This window comes from Centroberyx affinis, unplaced genomic scaffold (genome assembly GCF_046629955.1).
Source record: "Centroberyx affinis isolate AG114_WGS23_722 - 3 ecotype Tasmania unplaced genomic scaffold, CSIRO-AGI_Caff_v1 ptg000098l_1, whole genome shotgun sequence".
NCBI classification, from domain to species: domain Eukaryota; kingdom Metazoa; phylum Chordata; class Actinopteri; order Beryciformes; family Berycidae; genus Centroberyx; species Centroberyx affinis.
In genome coordinates this window covers 263,153-277,556 of record NW_027278801.1, presented here as the reverse complement: position 1 = coordinate 277,556, position 14,404 = coordinate 263,153, and the positions used below count along the sequence as shown (strand labels likewise).

General features: G+C 42.1%; 1 protein-coding gene across 1 annotated transcript in view; it reads right to left on the bottom strand.

Annotated features, from left to right (window-relative positions):
- LOC139646908 (scavenger receptor cysteine-rich domain-containing protein DMBT1-like) overlaps positions 1-14,404 on the bottom strand; it is a 40,352-nt gene that overhangs the window by 18,450 nt on the left and 7,498 nt on the right. The window contains exons 2-6 of the mRNA XM_071522693.1: positions 13,052-13,112; positions 12,906-12,963; positions 2,513-2,817; positions 1,589-1,594; positions 248-581 (exon numbers count right to left, since the gene is read on the bottom strand). Of these exons, the coding sequence (XP_071378794.1) occupies positions 248-581; positions 1,589-1,594; positions 2,513-2,817; positions 12,906-12,963; positions 13,052-13,112 (764 nt within the window). The remainder of the gene's footprint in view (positions 1-247; positions 582-1,588; positions 1,595-2,512; positions 2,818-12,905; positions 12,964-13,051; positions 13,113-14,404) is intronic.

Genomic DNA, 14,404 nt, shown 5'->3' with positions numbered 1-14,404 from the left:
AAACTTGGAGGGATCTTGTTGCTGATTGTCCCAAGGGGTGCCTACATCATTCATGGGTGACGCCATGTTTACTTGTTACCTTATGCAGCCAGTTATTACATTAACAGGTTTTATTACATTTTTGACTCACTTAGAGGGACATTTTTTTTACATGTTGACAATTTATCAAATTGTCCAGCAGTTATCTCATTATCAGTCACTACAACATCTCCTGACTACAAATGCCAAGATATTCACCTGAGCCTGAGTTTGTGTTTTACCTTCACACACCACGCCAGCGTCTTCATTGTGGTCACAGTCATGTGATCCCAACCCCGCATGTCTGCACTCCCTCAGCGTCGACTCGGCTCCTGTACAGTCGACGTCGTCCAGCCAGATGGGTCCTTCTCCCCGACCGAAGTGGGCTCCACCAGGGGCCGACAGAGCCCTGCCACAGCCCAGCTCCCTGCACACCACCTGGGCATCAGCCAGCTTCCACTGGTCGTCACACACCGACCCCCACTGGTTATAATGGTAAATCTCCACCCTGCCAGAGCAGGAGTCATTGGAGGAGCCACCAACCAGCCTGACCAGAGGAGGAACTGCAATAAAATCAGATATCAGAGATGGTAGAAGTACAGAAATTCCCTACTCAAGTAAAAGTGCAAATACTCACTTAAAAATATACTCTGTACCATTCCTACAGTACAAATCCTTTACTCAAGTCAAAGTATAAAAGTACGTTGACTTAAATTTATTTAAAGTATAAAAGTAAAAGTCGTTCTCTAAAACAGTCATTTCAAATGTTCTGAACTGGTTTTCTGTTGAGCGTTCCTCTGAATCCCAGATGAGAAAGAGTCTGCAGCTCAGATCAGGAACCTGAACCCTAGCAGCTGAATTCACTAACGTTAATTCTCTCTCTCTTGTTGCTTCTCTCTTCTTCCTGTTGCTTCTCTCTCTCTCCCTTTCCCTAATCTTTGGTGTCGCTGTGCTGAACAAGCAGCCAATCATTTCAATTTGGCTCTTGATCAGCTGCTTCTGGGATGGAAGCCGTCTGATGCTGAAAATAAAATTGTTTTAGAAAATCAGTTGATGATTTCCCGAGAGCAACGAGTTGTTTTGAAAATGTAGTGAGTAGAAAGTACAGATTTTTCTTTTGAAATGTAGTGAGTAAAACTAAAAAGTCTTCAGTGAAAAAAAAACTTGAGTGAAGTACAGATACTTGAAAATCTTATTTAAGTACAGTAATGAAGTATTTTTACTTTGTTACATCCCACCTCTGTCAGATATTACTACTAGTAGTAATATTAGTAGTAGTAATTGTAGTAGTTGAAGTTGCATAAGTGCCATTGTAGATCATCTAAAGAACTGGGTTGGTCTCTCTGAATGTGTCCTAAACTGGTTCAGGACTTACATTACAGGGAGGAAATTTTTCATCTGTCTTGGAGATCATGTATCAGCGAAACATGATTTAACTTCTGGTGTTGCACAAGGAACCTGTCTTGGTCCCCTGCTTTTCTCACTATACATGCTTCCATAAACATAATGTCAATTTCCATAGCTATGCTGATGATACACAATTATACATTTCTGTAGAGCCAAATCATGCAGATGTCTTAAGCTCCCTCACTACTTGCAGGCCACCAAAATACTCTGTCAACTTTTTTGATGATGTCACACAGCTGCTGTCTGATTTTAACATTCATATTGATAACACTAAGGACAGTAGTGCCAGAGAAATGCACTATACTCTGGACAATTTTGGACTGATTCAGCATGTGTAAGGGCCAACCCACTGCAAGGGCCACACACTAGGGCTGAACGATTTGCAATTATTTTGACTGATATTGCAATTGCGATATGATTTGCAAAATTAGAGGGAATGATAATAAGATAAAATGGTTTTGAATGCAGTGTTTCATTTTGCAAGAGATTTGTGGAGTTTTGCATTTTGTGTTAGTGGTCTTGTGTTTTGTGTTCAGAGCTTTGAAAAAACGAGCCTTAGTTTCAGAAAATTGTGAAAAACTATTAGAAGTAGCACTAGCATGTATCAGTACCAATAGTAGTAGCAGTAGCAGTACCAGTAGTAGTAGTAGTAGTAGTTATATAGTATAACACTGTTTTAACAAAGGTATTAAAATTGCTGTAACAATGCAACATGTTACTGATGGGAGACACAGCTTAACTGACTTTAGGAATCTGCCTGTCACTCATCTTCAGCTCGCTCTCCTCATATTATCACAACATAGTCTCTCCAGTGGTATTTCAGTCACCTGTAAACCAGCTCGTTAGCTTCTGTAGCATTCCTCATTAAAGCCAAATGGTGCTAGAAGCACCATTTGGCCACCAGCACGAGAAATGCCAACATGACATTTTCAGTCCATTGAAGAAATATTTCCTCTATCATGGAACAAGGGCTTAGGGAGCCTGTTGGCAAGTTATCAAATTATCTAGCAGTTATCTCATTTTCAGTCATTACAACATCTCCTGACTAAAATGCAGAGACGTTCACTTGAGCCTGAGTTTTTTTTACCTTCACACACCACGCCAGCATCTTCACTATGGCGACAGTCATGTGATCCCAACCCTGCATGTCTGCACTCCCTCAGCGTCGACTCAGATCCTGTACAGTCAACGTTGTCCAGCCAGATGGGTCCTTCTCCCCGACCGAAGAAGGCTCTACCAGGGGCCGACAGAGCCCTGCCACAGCCCAGCTCCCTGCACACCACCTGGGCATCAGCCAGCTCCCACCAGTCGTCACACACCGACCCCCACTGGTTATAATGGTAAAATTCCACTCTGCCAGAGCAGGGGTTACTGGAGTATCCGTTAACCAGCCTAACCAGAGGAGGAACTGCAATAAAGATATTATTATTAGTAGTAGTTTTAGTAGAAGTAATTATAGTATTAATAATAGTAGCAGTAGTTGCATAAGTAACAGCAGTAGTAGCAGTAGCAGTCACAGCACTACTAGTAGTAGTAGTAATATTATTATTAGCTGTAGCAGTAGCAGTAGTTGCAATAGTAGCAGTAGTGCTAGGTGTAGTAGTAGTAGTAGTAATATTAGTAGCAGTAGTAGTAGTACTATTAGTGATATTAGTAGTAGTAGTAGCAGTAGCAACAGAAGTATCAGTAGCAATAGCAGTAGTGGAAGCAGTAGCAGTAACATCAGATGACATTATCGTAATCCGCTTTTCATTTTGATTTCTATTCACTGAACAACTTTTGATTTTGTGCCTCTGTGTGGGAAACACTGCATCTCACAGTCAAATACGCCCTCTAGAGGCCAACTGACGAAGCACATTTTTTTAGGCATTTTATGCTTTATTAGACAGAGATAGTGTGAGAGACAGACAGGAAGGTATGGGAGAGACCGTGGGCCGGATTCGAACCAGGGTCGCTGTGGGAAGGACTGAGCCTTATATGGTACGCGTTCTACTCGGTGATCCACCTGGGCGTCCCTCTTTGGCGTGTTTTTTTTTTTTTAAAGATTTATTTTTGGCATTTTATGCTTTATTTGAGAGATATAGTGAGAGGGAGACAGGAAGGTATGGGAGAGAGAGCAAGGAGAGGACATGCAGCAAAGGACCACGGGTCGGATTTGAACCCGGGTCGCTGCGGGAAGGCCTGAGCCAAATGGTACGCGCCCTACTCGATGAGCCACCAGGGCGCCCCCTGTCTGCGGCTCTGATGTGATGCCTCTTCATGTTGTGTTTGTCTTCCTTTCTACCTGTCTGGTGGAAAGAATATAGAAATAAGAATAAAACACACACACAGTAATACTCACTTGACCGTTGGATCAGAGGTGCGTCTGTCCCATTTGAAACCTGAAAACACAGTTTGTTTTTACGTTTTTGGTGAACCCACTTTCCCTCAACCTGCCTCGTCAACTTCTGCTTCAGTTAGTGTTTTCCTGTGTTTCCCAGAATGCCTTTTGACGACACCCAGAGAAGGGGTGTGGAGAGAACAAAGCTTTTCAACTCGAGAACAACCAAGAGAAGAGAAAAACCAAGAATCATGTTTACTCTAAACCCAACTTGTCTTGTGGCTGCATTGTATTCTGGTCCATTTTCCGCTACTGTGGGTGGAGAAATTGGTCTCTCTGCCTCATCTACAAGTCGGGTGTTTACAGTTTTTTCTGATTGCTTAGGCACTATCTTTGAAACTATAGGCTATTTTTGCAAAACTCTACACACTAACCACAAAACCTTACACCAAACCAGCAAAACATTATACATCTCTTGCAAAACTCTTCAAACTCTTTTAAAAATTGTGTTTTTGCGTCAATACAGTGCACACAAACCATCATTTGAATAAGCACACAAAGCACCAACTACACACTGATAGTACAAATGGCTTTTGCTTTTTCTGTGTGCAGGGCATAGCAGTTTGCAATAAAGTTTTGTCCTACATGTAGTAAACACACATACACACAGGTATCCAAATGTGTAAAGTATGGATGTGTATTCTGAACATAACACACTATCAATACAAATAAGGGGAAAAAGTAAAAAAAAATTTCTCAAAATGTTCTACAGTAACACTCCTCAAACAACAAAAGCGCAGTAGAAGAAAACAAAAACATTTGTGCTAGAAACAGAACAGAACAGAAAAAAATAGGCCATAAGTTTACAGTGTTGCTAGAAGTGTGTAAACTGCAAACTGAGTGTAAAGCAGTGAGTTGTGTTTACAGTTTTGCAAAAAGTGTGTTATAAAATTACAAACTGAGTGTAAAGCAGAGAACGTGTGTTCAGTTTGGCACACTTGGTAAATGCAGTGGCTACAAGAGTTAATGGTTTCAGAGATAGTGCTTCAAGAATCACTGTTAGTGTTTAAGCATTCAGAAAAAACTGTAAACACTAACAGTGATTCTTGAAGCACTGTAGAGTTTGCAAAAACAGCCTATAGTTTCAAAGATAGTGCCTAAGCAATCAGAAAAAACTGTAATTTAAGCATTTGGGACGGGTACATTACATCTGGCCAATTGCTGCGGAGGTGGGCGTCATATTCGGCCGTTTCTGTTTTGGTAATTTTCAAACTGCATGCCCCCCCACCCAAACAAAAGTCCCGTCTGCACTTCAGAACACTTCTGAAACCCTCTCAGAAATAAGCATGAAACCAGGCTTCACTCCCCATTGTGCACGTCCCTCTGTGTGTAGGCAAACAGTCCAAGTAATTACATACATATTTACCCTTTTATACCCTTGTGCTACCATAATGTTCCCCACAGGCTGCATTCGTAGCCCAGCTAAGCTAGACTTCCCTAGTCTTCTTTTTTGTTCAGAAAGGTTCACTCACTTCATTGTTGTTTTGAGTTGGAGTTGACATGGCCGCCCTGCTCAACAGAGACAGCATCATCACCAAGACAACCACAGGAGCCATCAGCACACTGTGAAAAGACACACTGTAAATACGAGGAGCCAACCAGGTGTGTCTCCATCATGGAGGAACACTGTAGAATTGTCTGTTAGTTACAGCTTTTGCTTTTCTCAATTGCCTAAAAGCAATCCTCAAATGACTTACTACATTCTCAAAACAGTGACAAAACCCCACACCATCAATTATTTTGCCCACAACAAACCTGTAAACACAAATGTCATACAATTGACACAAACACCAATAAAGTCATCAAAATTATTATAGTGATTAATTATATTGATCTCAGTGAAATTCCATCACCCTCACATGCATTTGTAGCCTACTTGTGTTCATTGTGTAAATCCTTACATGCAAAATACTACAGCTAGCAATGCGTATTTTCTCAAGAAAATGTAAATGTGAGACTGGATGACCTGTGAGATGTTGCAGTCAAATCTATCTTTCAGTATTTTCTTTTCCATTACAGTAGTTACTTTGAACTTTTGCACTTACTGTATGCATCAATGTTGTTTCCAAACAATGTATCATGACACCCTCAACAACCACCAACATGAACACATTCAATCAAGTTTTCAGAAAAGCATTAATTTATACTTTTTTTGATACTAGTTACTGTGATAAATACAAAAAATGTACATCATATAGAGTTAAGGTGGGGGTTAAGGTCTTCACTACATCCCAGCCTCTAATGTTGGTTCAAGGAACTGAAGTTTATTCTAATGTTAAAATCAAAACAAGAGATAAAAAAGGACATAATCAAACCAAATGATGGTAGTTTTAAAGGACAGTAGGGATTTTAAGTTCTTCAATAAATCTAGATTTTAGAGATACTGAATGATGAACTTGGAAAATGGATAGCGTTTTGGAATAGAAGTCTTCAAATTAATGTGTCTTTTCTGTTCAAAAAACATAAACCCTGAAAAATCCTGTTTACTGTCTCTGGATCAAAGGAATATTTTTTGAATATTTCTTATGTGAACCTACCTTGGTAGTTTTCGTTGTGATGAATACTGAAGCTGTTCATGTGAAAATGCCCAGGAACATCTAGCTTGGTGTAGTTCTGCTTTATAAATACACACACACACACGCACACAGTGAGATGTGCTTGGTTGAAGAAGTCAGTCTTACCAACATGATATTCATGTGAATTTGGAACATGGGACAGTCTCCACACCCAGTTTAATGCCGACCAGCATTATGTTTGATTCTTTTTATTCTTTCATCTTTTCCACATTATTTGAGGATCTAGTTTATAAAAACTTTATTGTTGTGTGGATTGATTCTGCCGTGCCAATGTCAGGGTTTTTGTTTGTCGGAAGGATCTTCTTAGATCATTTTCCCAGGTGGTATTTTGAAGTGTAATTTAAGCAAGAACTGGATCATAAACAAACAAAACCATGTCCTTGTTTTGTTAAAGATCATGTTGCATCTATTCAGGTCTGTGTTTGTGCCTCCACTGCCCTCCTTCCACCTTTCTACAGTATCTCTAAAGCATAAAGCCTGATTCAGTCGCTATTCAGTTGTCAGCCATTATTTATTCAGTTATCACAAAGCAAGTGATGAAGTATGAACTGAATCTGACTAAGCTCAGAGTTTTATGCTGGTTAACACTTTTGCTCTATGGATTCACAATTTAGAGAAATTCTATTAATAATAAACATGGAAGCTTTACTCCAACTGGATTTATTGTTCTGTTTGGTTGATTTACTTTCCAGTGAAATAATGAAATGGATAACTCTGTGTGTGTGTGTGTGTGTGTGTGTGTGTGTGTGTGTGTGTGTGTGAGAGAGAGAGATACAGAGAGAGTGAGAGAGAGAGAGAGAGAGAGAGAGGGAGGGTGTGTTTAGTCTATCATAAAGTAATTTAATAACTTTTCCACATAAAATATAGATTACTTGATAGTATGGCAACGATAGATAATTTAAAGAATCAGAGAATCAGTGCAATGAAGATGACGTTTCCCAATCCCATGGCATTACTTAACCTCACAGATGGAGGTCTCACTGTCACACACACAAACGTTTGACTGAGTTCAGTGTAGCGCCCTGGACGCTCCAACATGGCCTCAAATACCTTGATTTCCCTACAAATTGTCCGATGTGCCGCAATGACGGTACTTTCTCTTTTTTTAAGCACGAGTGACAGTTCGGACATCCCACACCACAGCCATGTCCTGATTCTCCTCCTCTCTGTTTTGGGTTTTACCACGAATGTCTGTGGCAGTTTGATGTCCTTTGGCCACCTTATGACCTTAAGTTAGGGACTTACTTACTTACTATTTGAGAAAATCCACGCTCACACTCAGCACTTGATATAGAAATGCTATTGACCTTAATAAGTAGCTCCTTCAGGGATGTCTTTTCCATCTGAGTCCCTGAACTATCTGTAGGCCTGAATGACAGTGATTCAACTTCATTCTCTCCATACAACGCACCTGCGTCCTCGGGCCAGTACTGTGCATAAAGCACCTTCAACTCCTCAATGAACTTATGTCCTGTTTTTTCCAGCAACCATCCCCCTTGAGATAACATACGGTCCTCCAAGTTCCTTGCCAAACTTAGGAAAAATTGTCTCTGGTTAAGTGTTCTGTCGCTGGGTTTTCCTCCGTTCAATGTGACACCCTGGAAACAGTTCTCCTCAATTCCCCTCTGGCTGAGTTAAGTGTAGCGCCCTGGACGCTCCAACATGGCCTCAAATGATTTCCATACAAATTGTCCGATATGCCGCAATGATGGTACTTTCTCTTTTTTTAAACTCGAGTGACAGTTCGGATAATTCTTGCAATGCATCGCACCTGATGGCTAGGTTGTTTACAAACACATGGGAAGATATAAGTCCACTGTTCTGTTGGGACTTATACAACACTGCGTGGGGTGTCAGTCCCGGGTCCCTGCATCAGAAACCTAGCATGTAGATGGAACAGAAAATTTCCGGCGTACCGGCCAAGGTTCACCAATCAAATGTTTCTAATCTGACAAGTTCCCTTTCAGTCAGTTCACTCGGGACAACACAGCTATGGGTAGGGGTTAAAGTGGGGGACGCTCTGTGTCTGTCGCTCTGAAACTTTCTCGCGATTCCCAATAATAGGTTTTTAGGTTAGTATGCCTATGCAAAATCATGAAGGTACCTCAATGCTGAAATCTAGTAATAATTTTACATTTTTGGTTAATATTATACAGGGTTGCTGTTTCTTGACTTAATCCAAGAGGTTAGGCGGTGTAGAATTGCAGGAAATTTGTTTTAAAGAGTAACTAAACCCCTACCCCCTACTGCTGTATTTGGGTATTTAGTAGTGTTGTTGATGGATTCAGGTCCAAATTCTAACCCTAACCCTCTACTCTCTACTGGTTGAAACCCGGCTATTACAATTGAATTTTGCTATTGGCTGTTGTTATTGGCTATTTTTTTCTGACCCCCCCACTAACTATTATGTACCGTCAATCCGGTCTTGTGAGCAGCTGTTTGTTTGCTTTGCCAATCCAGTGAAAGGTAGAGCGTTGTCTAAGCAGCGCCTTTCCCACTGGATTGTGGAGGCTATCTCCCTGGTGTACAGCAGCAAGGGTCAGGCTATGTCAGGCTATGCCGTCTGGCATACTACGCCTCTTCCCTGTGCGGCAAGCTAGAAAATGTGCTCGTTGCTGCCCCCTCTGGCCCCTAAACAAGTTAGCTCTGGTGAATGTGTGTAAACAGGAGAGAGAGATGGGAGAGACAGGATGCAATGGGTGTTTTTTTTCCAGCGGCCAGAGGGGGCAGCAAACGACGCTTTCCAGCTTGCCGCACAGGCAAGAAGCGCAGAACAAGAGTGGCAGCCATTTCTGAGACATGCATAGGAAAACAACCAGGACAAGCCACACAAAGGTGAGATTTTATACTTTATTGCAAATACTTTCACACAATATGAAAGCTTGTCAGATTGGCAAAATTTGATTTGTGAACCTTGGCCGGTACGCCAGAAATGTTCTGTTCCGTCTGCATGCTAGGTTTCTAATGCAGGGACCCGGGACTGACACGCCGCAGTGATGTGTCAGTCCCAACGGGGCTAGTCCACTGTATGTTTGCTTAGCAATGCCATCGCGGGAGGGATCCTCTGCTGCCATTTTAAAATGTTTGTGAAGTGCTGGGTAGTTTTTCCACACTGCTTCTACTGTTCTAAAACTTGATGCCGCCCACCTAGTGTCTAATACCGATTTTGCATAGCTGGACATCTAAACTCTCTGCAGTCTCTCTCAGCTCCATTCGGTTTTTGTTAGATGTGCTATAAAGTGCATATAGCTTATCCATCAATACTTTAAAATGATTGATAGCACCCATCTCTTTCTCTACGTCACCTACTGCAAGCTCAAGCCTACCCAGATAACAATGACTTGTTGGCCCAACGGTGGCCCAACATAGACACTTTCGTTGGCAGGACGTTCGCAGCCGCCGTCGCGCCAACGTCCTTTTGGCCACTGGCATTACGTTGGACCAACGTTGTATTGTCAACAGATGTGAATGGGGTTTGGGTGGCTAAATTTTCATTTTCTTCGACCTTTCTACTGTTGGCTCAACATTGGCTCATAACCAATTGCCACATTTGAATTTTGGTCTGATTTCCTTAACTTATGATGAAAGACAAACAAAAAGAAAAAATCAAATCACAGGCTTTATTTAGGCTACAGATCAACAGTAACAGTAATCAGTATCAACTAATTCAACCATATGTCACATATTAGCAGTTACCTTGGCTGAGTGTTGATCGCATAACAATTGTTCCAACGAAAAGCAGCTAATTAAAGGTAGTTTTGTGCTCAAGTTAGACGACAGTTGAGATAGTTAGCTTGCTTGTTGAGAACTGCAGCAACGGTCGCTAAGGAGCTGTTGATTTGAATTGAGTTGATTTGAATACATTCTAATCAACGTTCATTTAGCACAAGCTTAAGAATTTACCAGTGATGAGGACACTCAAAGGATAAGGCTGGTGTTTTTTAATGCATTGCTTACCGTCAACAAATCCTATGAAAATAACAAAATCAACAATGCGTTTGCTCTACTCCCGTTACTTTCTGACTTCCCACGTATTCCCACGTTTTTAGCCTTCAACCCGGAAGTCATTGGCTCCAACTGTAAGCTAAAAACCTTGAAATACAGCTCACAAAGACATAGTTTCAATTTTAAAAAATCGCTGTTACCACGAAAAGTCAGGCTGTTGTAGTTATTACCAAATCAAATTCAAATGGGAACAAATTCTTACGCCGCGGACTATTTTCGGTGCTATGAAACTACTTTCCTGAGATCGCAAACGTGTCTACAGCCTAGTGATGCGTGGATTGCAGTTATATCCGCGGGCACCGCGGTTAATCCGCAGATCGGGTGGGTCGGGTCATAAAAATTTACATTCTGATTAATAGCGGATGGGTTGCGGGTGGGTGAAATAATACATCAGTAATGAGGAAAATATTAATTACATTCTCTAAAATTGTGGAAATACCTGTTGCCATTTTCATTTTACCAAAAAAGAAGAACTTAAATAAATGTTTATTTATTTAAAACCAGCCTACTTCAGTGTAATACGTTACCATATCATCATGCTTACATATCCCACTGAGAAATAATGGTAATGTGTGATCGGGTGCGCATAAAAAAAAAATATTTTTTTGAGTTCATTAAATACCTGCAGCGATCCCACCACAGCAGAAATGATAAGTGCGTCTCCCCATTAAGAGAGATGCTGTGTAGACACTAATAATTATTTCTATTACACAAGAGAGAAACGGGACCGCAGCATAAACATGAAACTGTATTGCAAAGGCACAGTTCACCATGGAAACTGATTTACTGAAAGCAGCCTCTCTAATCTTTAAAGTAAATCATTAAGAAAACACTCATACATCAATACAATGAACACACAATAAAGAAATCACATAGAAAGCTTGCGCTGCTCGACATAATTTAAAAGGCAATATAGAGGTGGAGTGAAATGTCCATGCGGGTGCGGGGGTGGGTGCGGGTCTACAAATCTTAGAAAATAATTTGTTCGGGTGGGTGGCGGGTGGATGATTTATGCGTACATGTGGATTTGGATGCCGTCAGAGCCGATCCGCGCATCACTACTACAGCCGGTTTATTAAGTTGTTTGCGGAAAAAGTTGGCTGGCCCTGTGTATCGAGATGATGCAACGGCTTCTTGATGCTATAGAATCAAGAAGCTGTTGCTCTGGGCAGCATATATATAAAAAATCAGCAGGACTTCCGGTTCGGTGAATGGCGGAGTAGGCAGCAAGTCGGAAGAGCTCTGTCGCCACTCAACATTTATTTGACATTTGTTGTAATATTCACCTGTCTAAAACTTGGAGGACCTGCTTCTAAAATTGACTTCTGATTTGGTGTCCATAGCATCCAGTTCAACATGCGCAAAACGACCAAAAGCAAAAAAGCCGAAAATGAGAGTGAAGGCAGACAAGATGGCTTAGCATCTGATCTTCTAGCTAGCAATGATCCCACACATGGCAACGGCAACAACCCAGCGGTATCTCTGACTGATATACAAAAATTACTCGCTGGTATGGAGGAGCGAATTATTGCAAACCTGACAGCACAAATTTCATCCAACCACTATTGCCAGACATGACCAGACAATTCAGGCCATTGAAATGTCAATGAATGACTTCCAGGGCAGAATAACTACACTAGAATCCACAGTTGGTAACCTTATGAAGGAGAACGAACAACTGAAGCTGAAGGCCGACGACCTTGAGAACAGATCCAGGAGGTGCAACATCCGTAAAATTTGTAGAGTACATTTCAGCCCAAATAAAATTTTTCCTAGAGACAAACACCTCCCCAGAGTTTTCACAAGCCACATTATGGGCTCCGGGGGCAAATCATAACTTATTCTTCTACAACCAAAAAAGAAACAAAACTCGAAATTATATGATATTTCTCAACAACTCAAAATACACTCAATCCCCGACTCCAGATCTTTATAAGGAACGTTTAAGACTACAAACTGAATTCAATCTTTTATCCACTGATGAGGCAACATGTCTTATCTTGAAATCCAGACATAATGTCTATAATGTCTCAGAGGACTTTACAGAGAATGTGTCTAGCTAGGTCTAACTAAACACAATCAATGGTGAACAAAGTTATGTAGGACAAACATAGCGAAAAACACAAAGTAGACAAGAGCAGAATTAGCAAGACAAACAGTCTACCTACTCTACATAGACTAACCCTACCCGGCACCCCAGCCTTAGACCCTAAATGCACACAAGGAAAAACTCCCAAGAAAACCTAGTAGGAAAACTTAGAAGAAACCTTGGGTGGGCTGAGGCAAATAGGGGTCCCCCCCCAGGACGACTTAGCGTGCAATAGGTGCCGGGCAAAACATTGACAGAGTCATGGGCAACAATAATGACAGGAGAAAACAGAGAGAGACAAAAAGAAGGAGAAGTGGCATGCAGCGATGAGAGAGGGTTGAGGCCAGTGCTAAAAATTCAGTGAGACGAGGGCAGCAGTCGTAATTCAGCGTCCAGGTGGGAACAGCAGCAGGGAAGAGCAAGGCAGCACTGACGACGAAGAGCCAGGGCAGCACCCGTCACTGCCAGGTAGAACACTGCACCGGAGTCTGAAAAGGGGAGAGAGGAAGGGGAGAAAACAGCAGCAACAGAACACACGGGAGACACGTAAGGTGGGAGCAGGACCAAGGCCAGCACTGACGACCACCAGGGCCGGAGCAACACCTGTCCACTGGGAGGTGGAGCACTGGACCGGAGTCTGGGGAAGGGGAGAGAAGACAGCTGCACACAGAACACATGGAGTCAGAGTACGACGGGTGGGAGCAGCAGCAGGAATGGGACTAAGGCATGCACTCGCGACCACTGCACTGCACCGTAGTCTGAGAAAGTGGGGAGACACCGGTGCACACAAAGACAACGAACACACGGAGAGAGAGACATCCAGGTGGGAACAGCATCAGGTATGGGACTAAGGCCAGCACCGAAGACCATCAGAGCGGGGGCAGTACCCATCTGCTGACAGCTAGAAGACTGCACAGGAATCTGAGAAGGGTGGAGAAAACCAGCCGCACACACACACACACACACACACACACAGAGCTGTGCAGAAGCAGCACAAAACCCAGACGTATTTGGGCACAGACACGCTCATACAGACAACAGATCGAAAGTGGTTAGACACAGTGTAACCAGGAGGCAGTCCTATACTATGTTCCCAACGGCAAATTTCTATATAAATACTGTCTAGGCTAGGGTAAGAGAACAGAATGTGTTGAGCCCAAGCCAACGGTGCTAAGGTAGGTCGTATGATTGTGAGAATAAGTAGGTTTTGAGTCTAGATTTGAAGATTTCGACAGAATTATCTTCCCTGACCGTAAGAGGTAGCTGGTTCCAGAGATAGGGAGCTCGGTAGGAGAACGCTCTACTGTCTGCTGATTTTTTCTTGATTCTAGGGACAATAAGGTAGCCAGCTTCCTGTGATCGGAGGGCACGAGGGGGAATATAAGGGATGATGAGGTGCAAGCCCATGTAATGATTTATAAGCTAACAGAAGCACCTTAAAGTCAGATCTGGCTTGAATTGGGAGCCAGTGAAGGGAGGTTAGGATTGGAGTAATGTGGTCAAATTTTCTAGCTCTGGTTAGTATTCTGGCAGCAGCATTTTGCATGAGTTGTAGTTTTTTAATACTGCAGTTAGGCAGGCCAGAGAGTAAGACATTACAATAATTGAGTCTTGATGAACAAAAGCGTGTATTAAAGTTTCAGCATCTGTCGTATTTAGCAGGGAGCGAATTTTCGAGATATTGCGAAGGTGGAAAAATGCTATCTTAGTGATTTCCTTAATGTGAGCATTGAATGAGAGAGCTGAGTCGAAAGTAACGTCAAGGTTTTTAACTGTGGGACTCTGGGTAATTAAGCAATCCCCAAAGTTAAGAGTAAGGTCTGCAACAAGAGGCCGTTGGGTTTTTGGGCCAACAACTAGCATCTCAGTTTTGTTGGCATTTAGTCGCAAGAAGTTTTGTGACATCCAGTTTGTGACAGCGATTAGGCA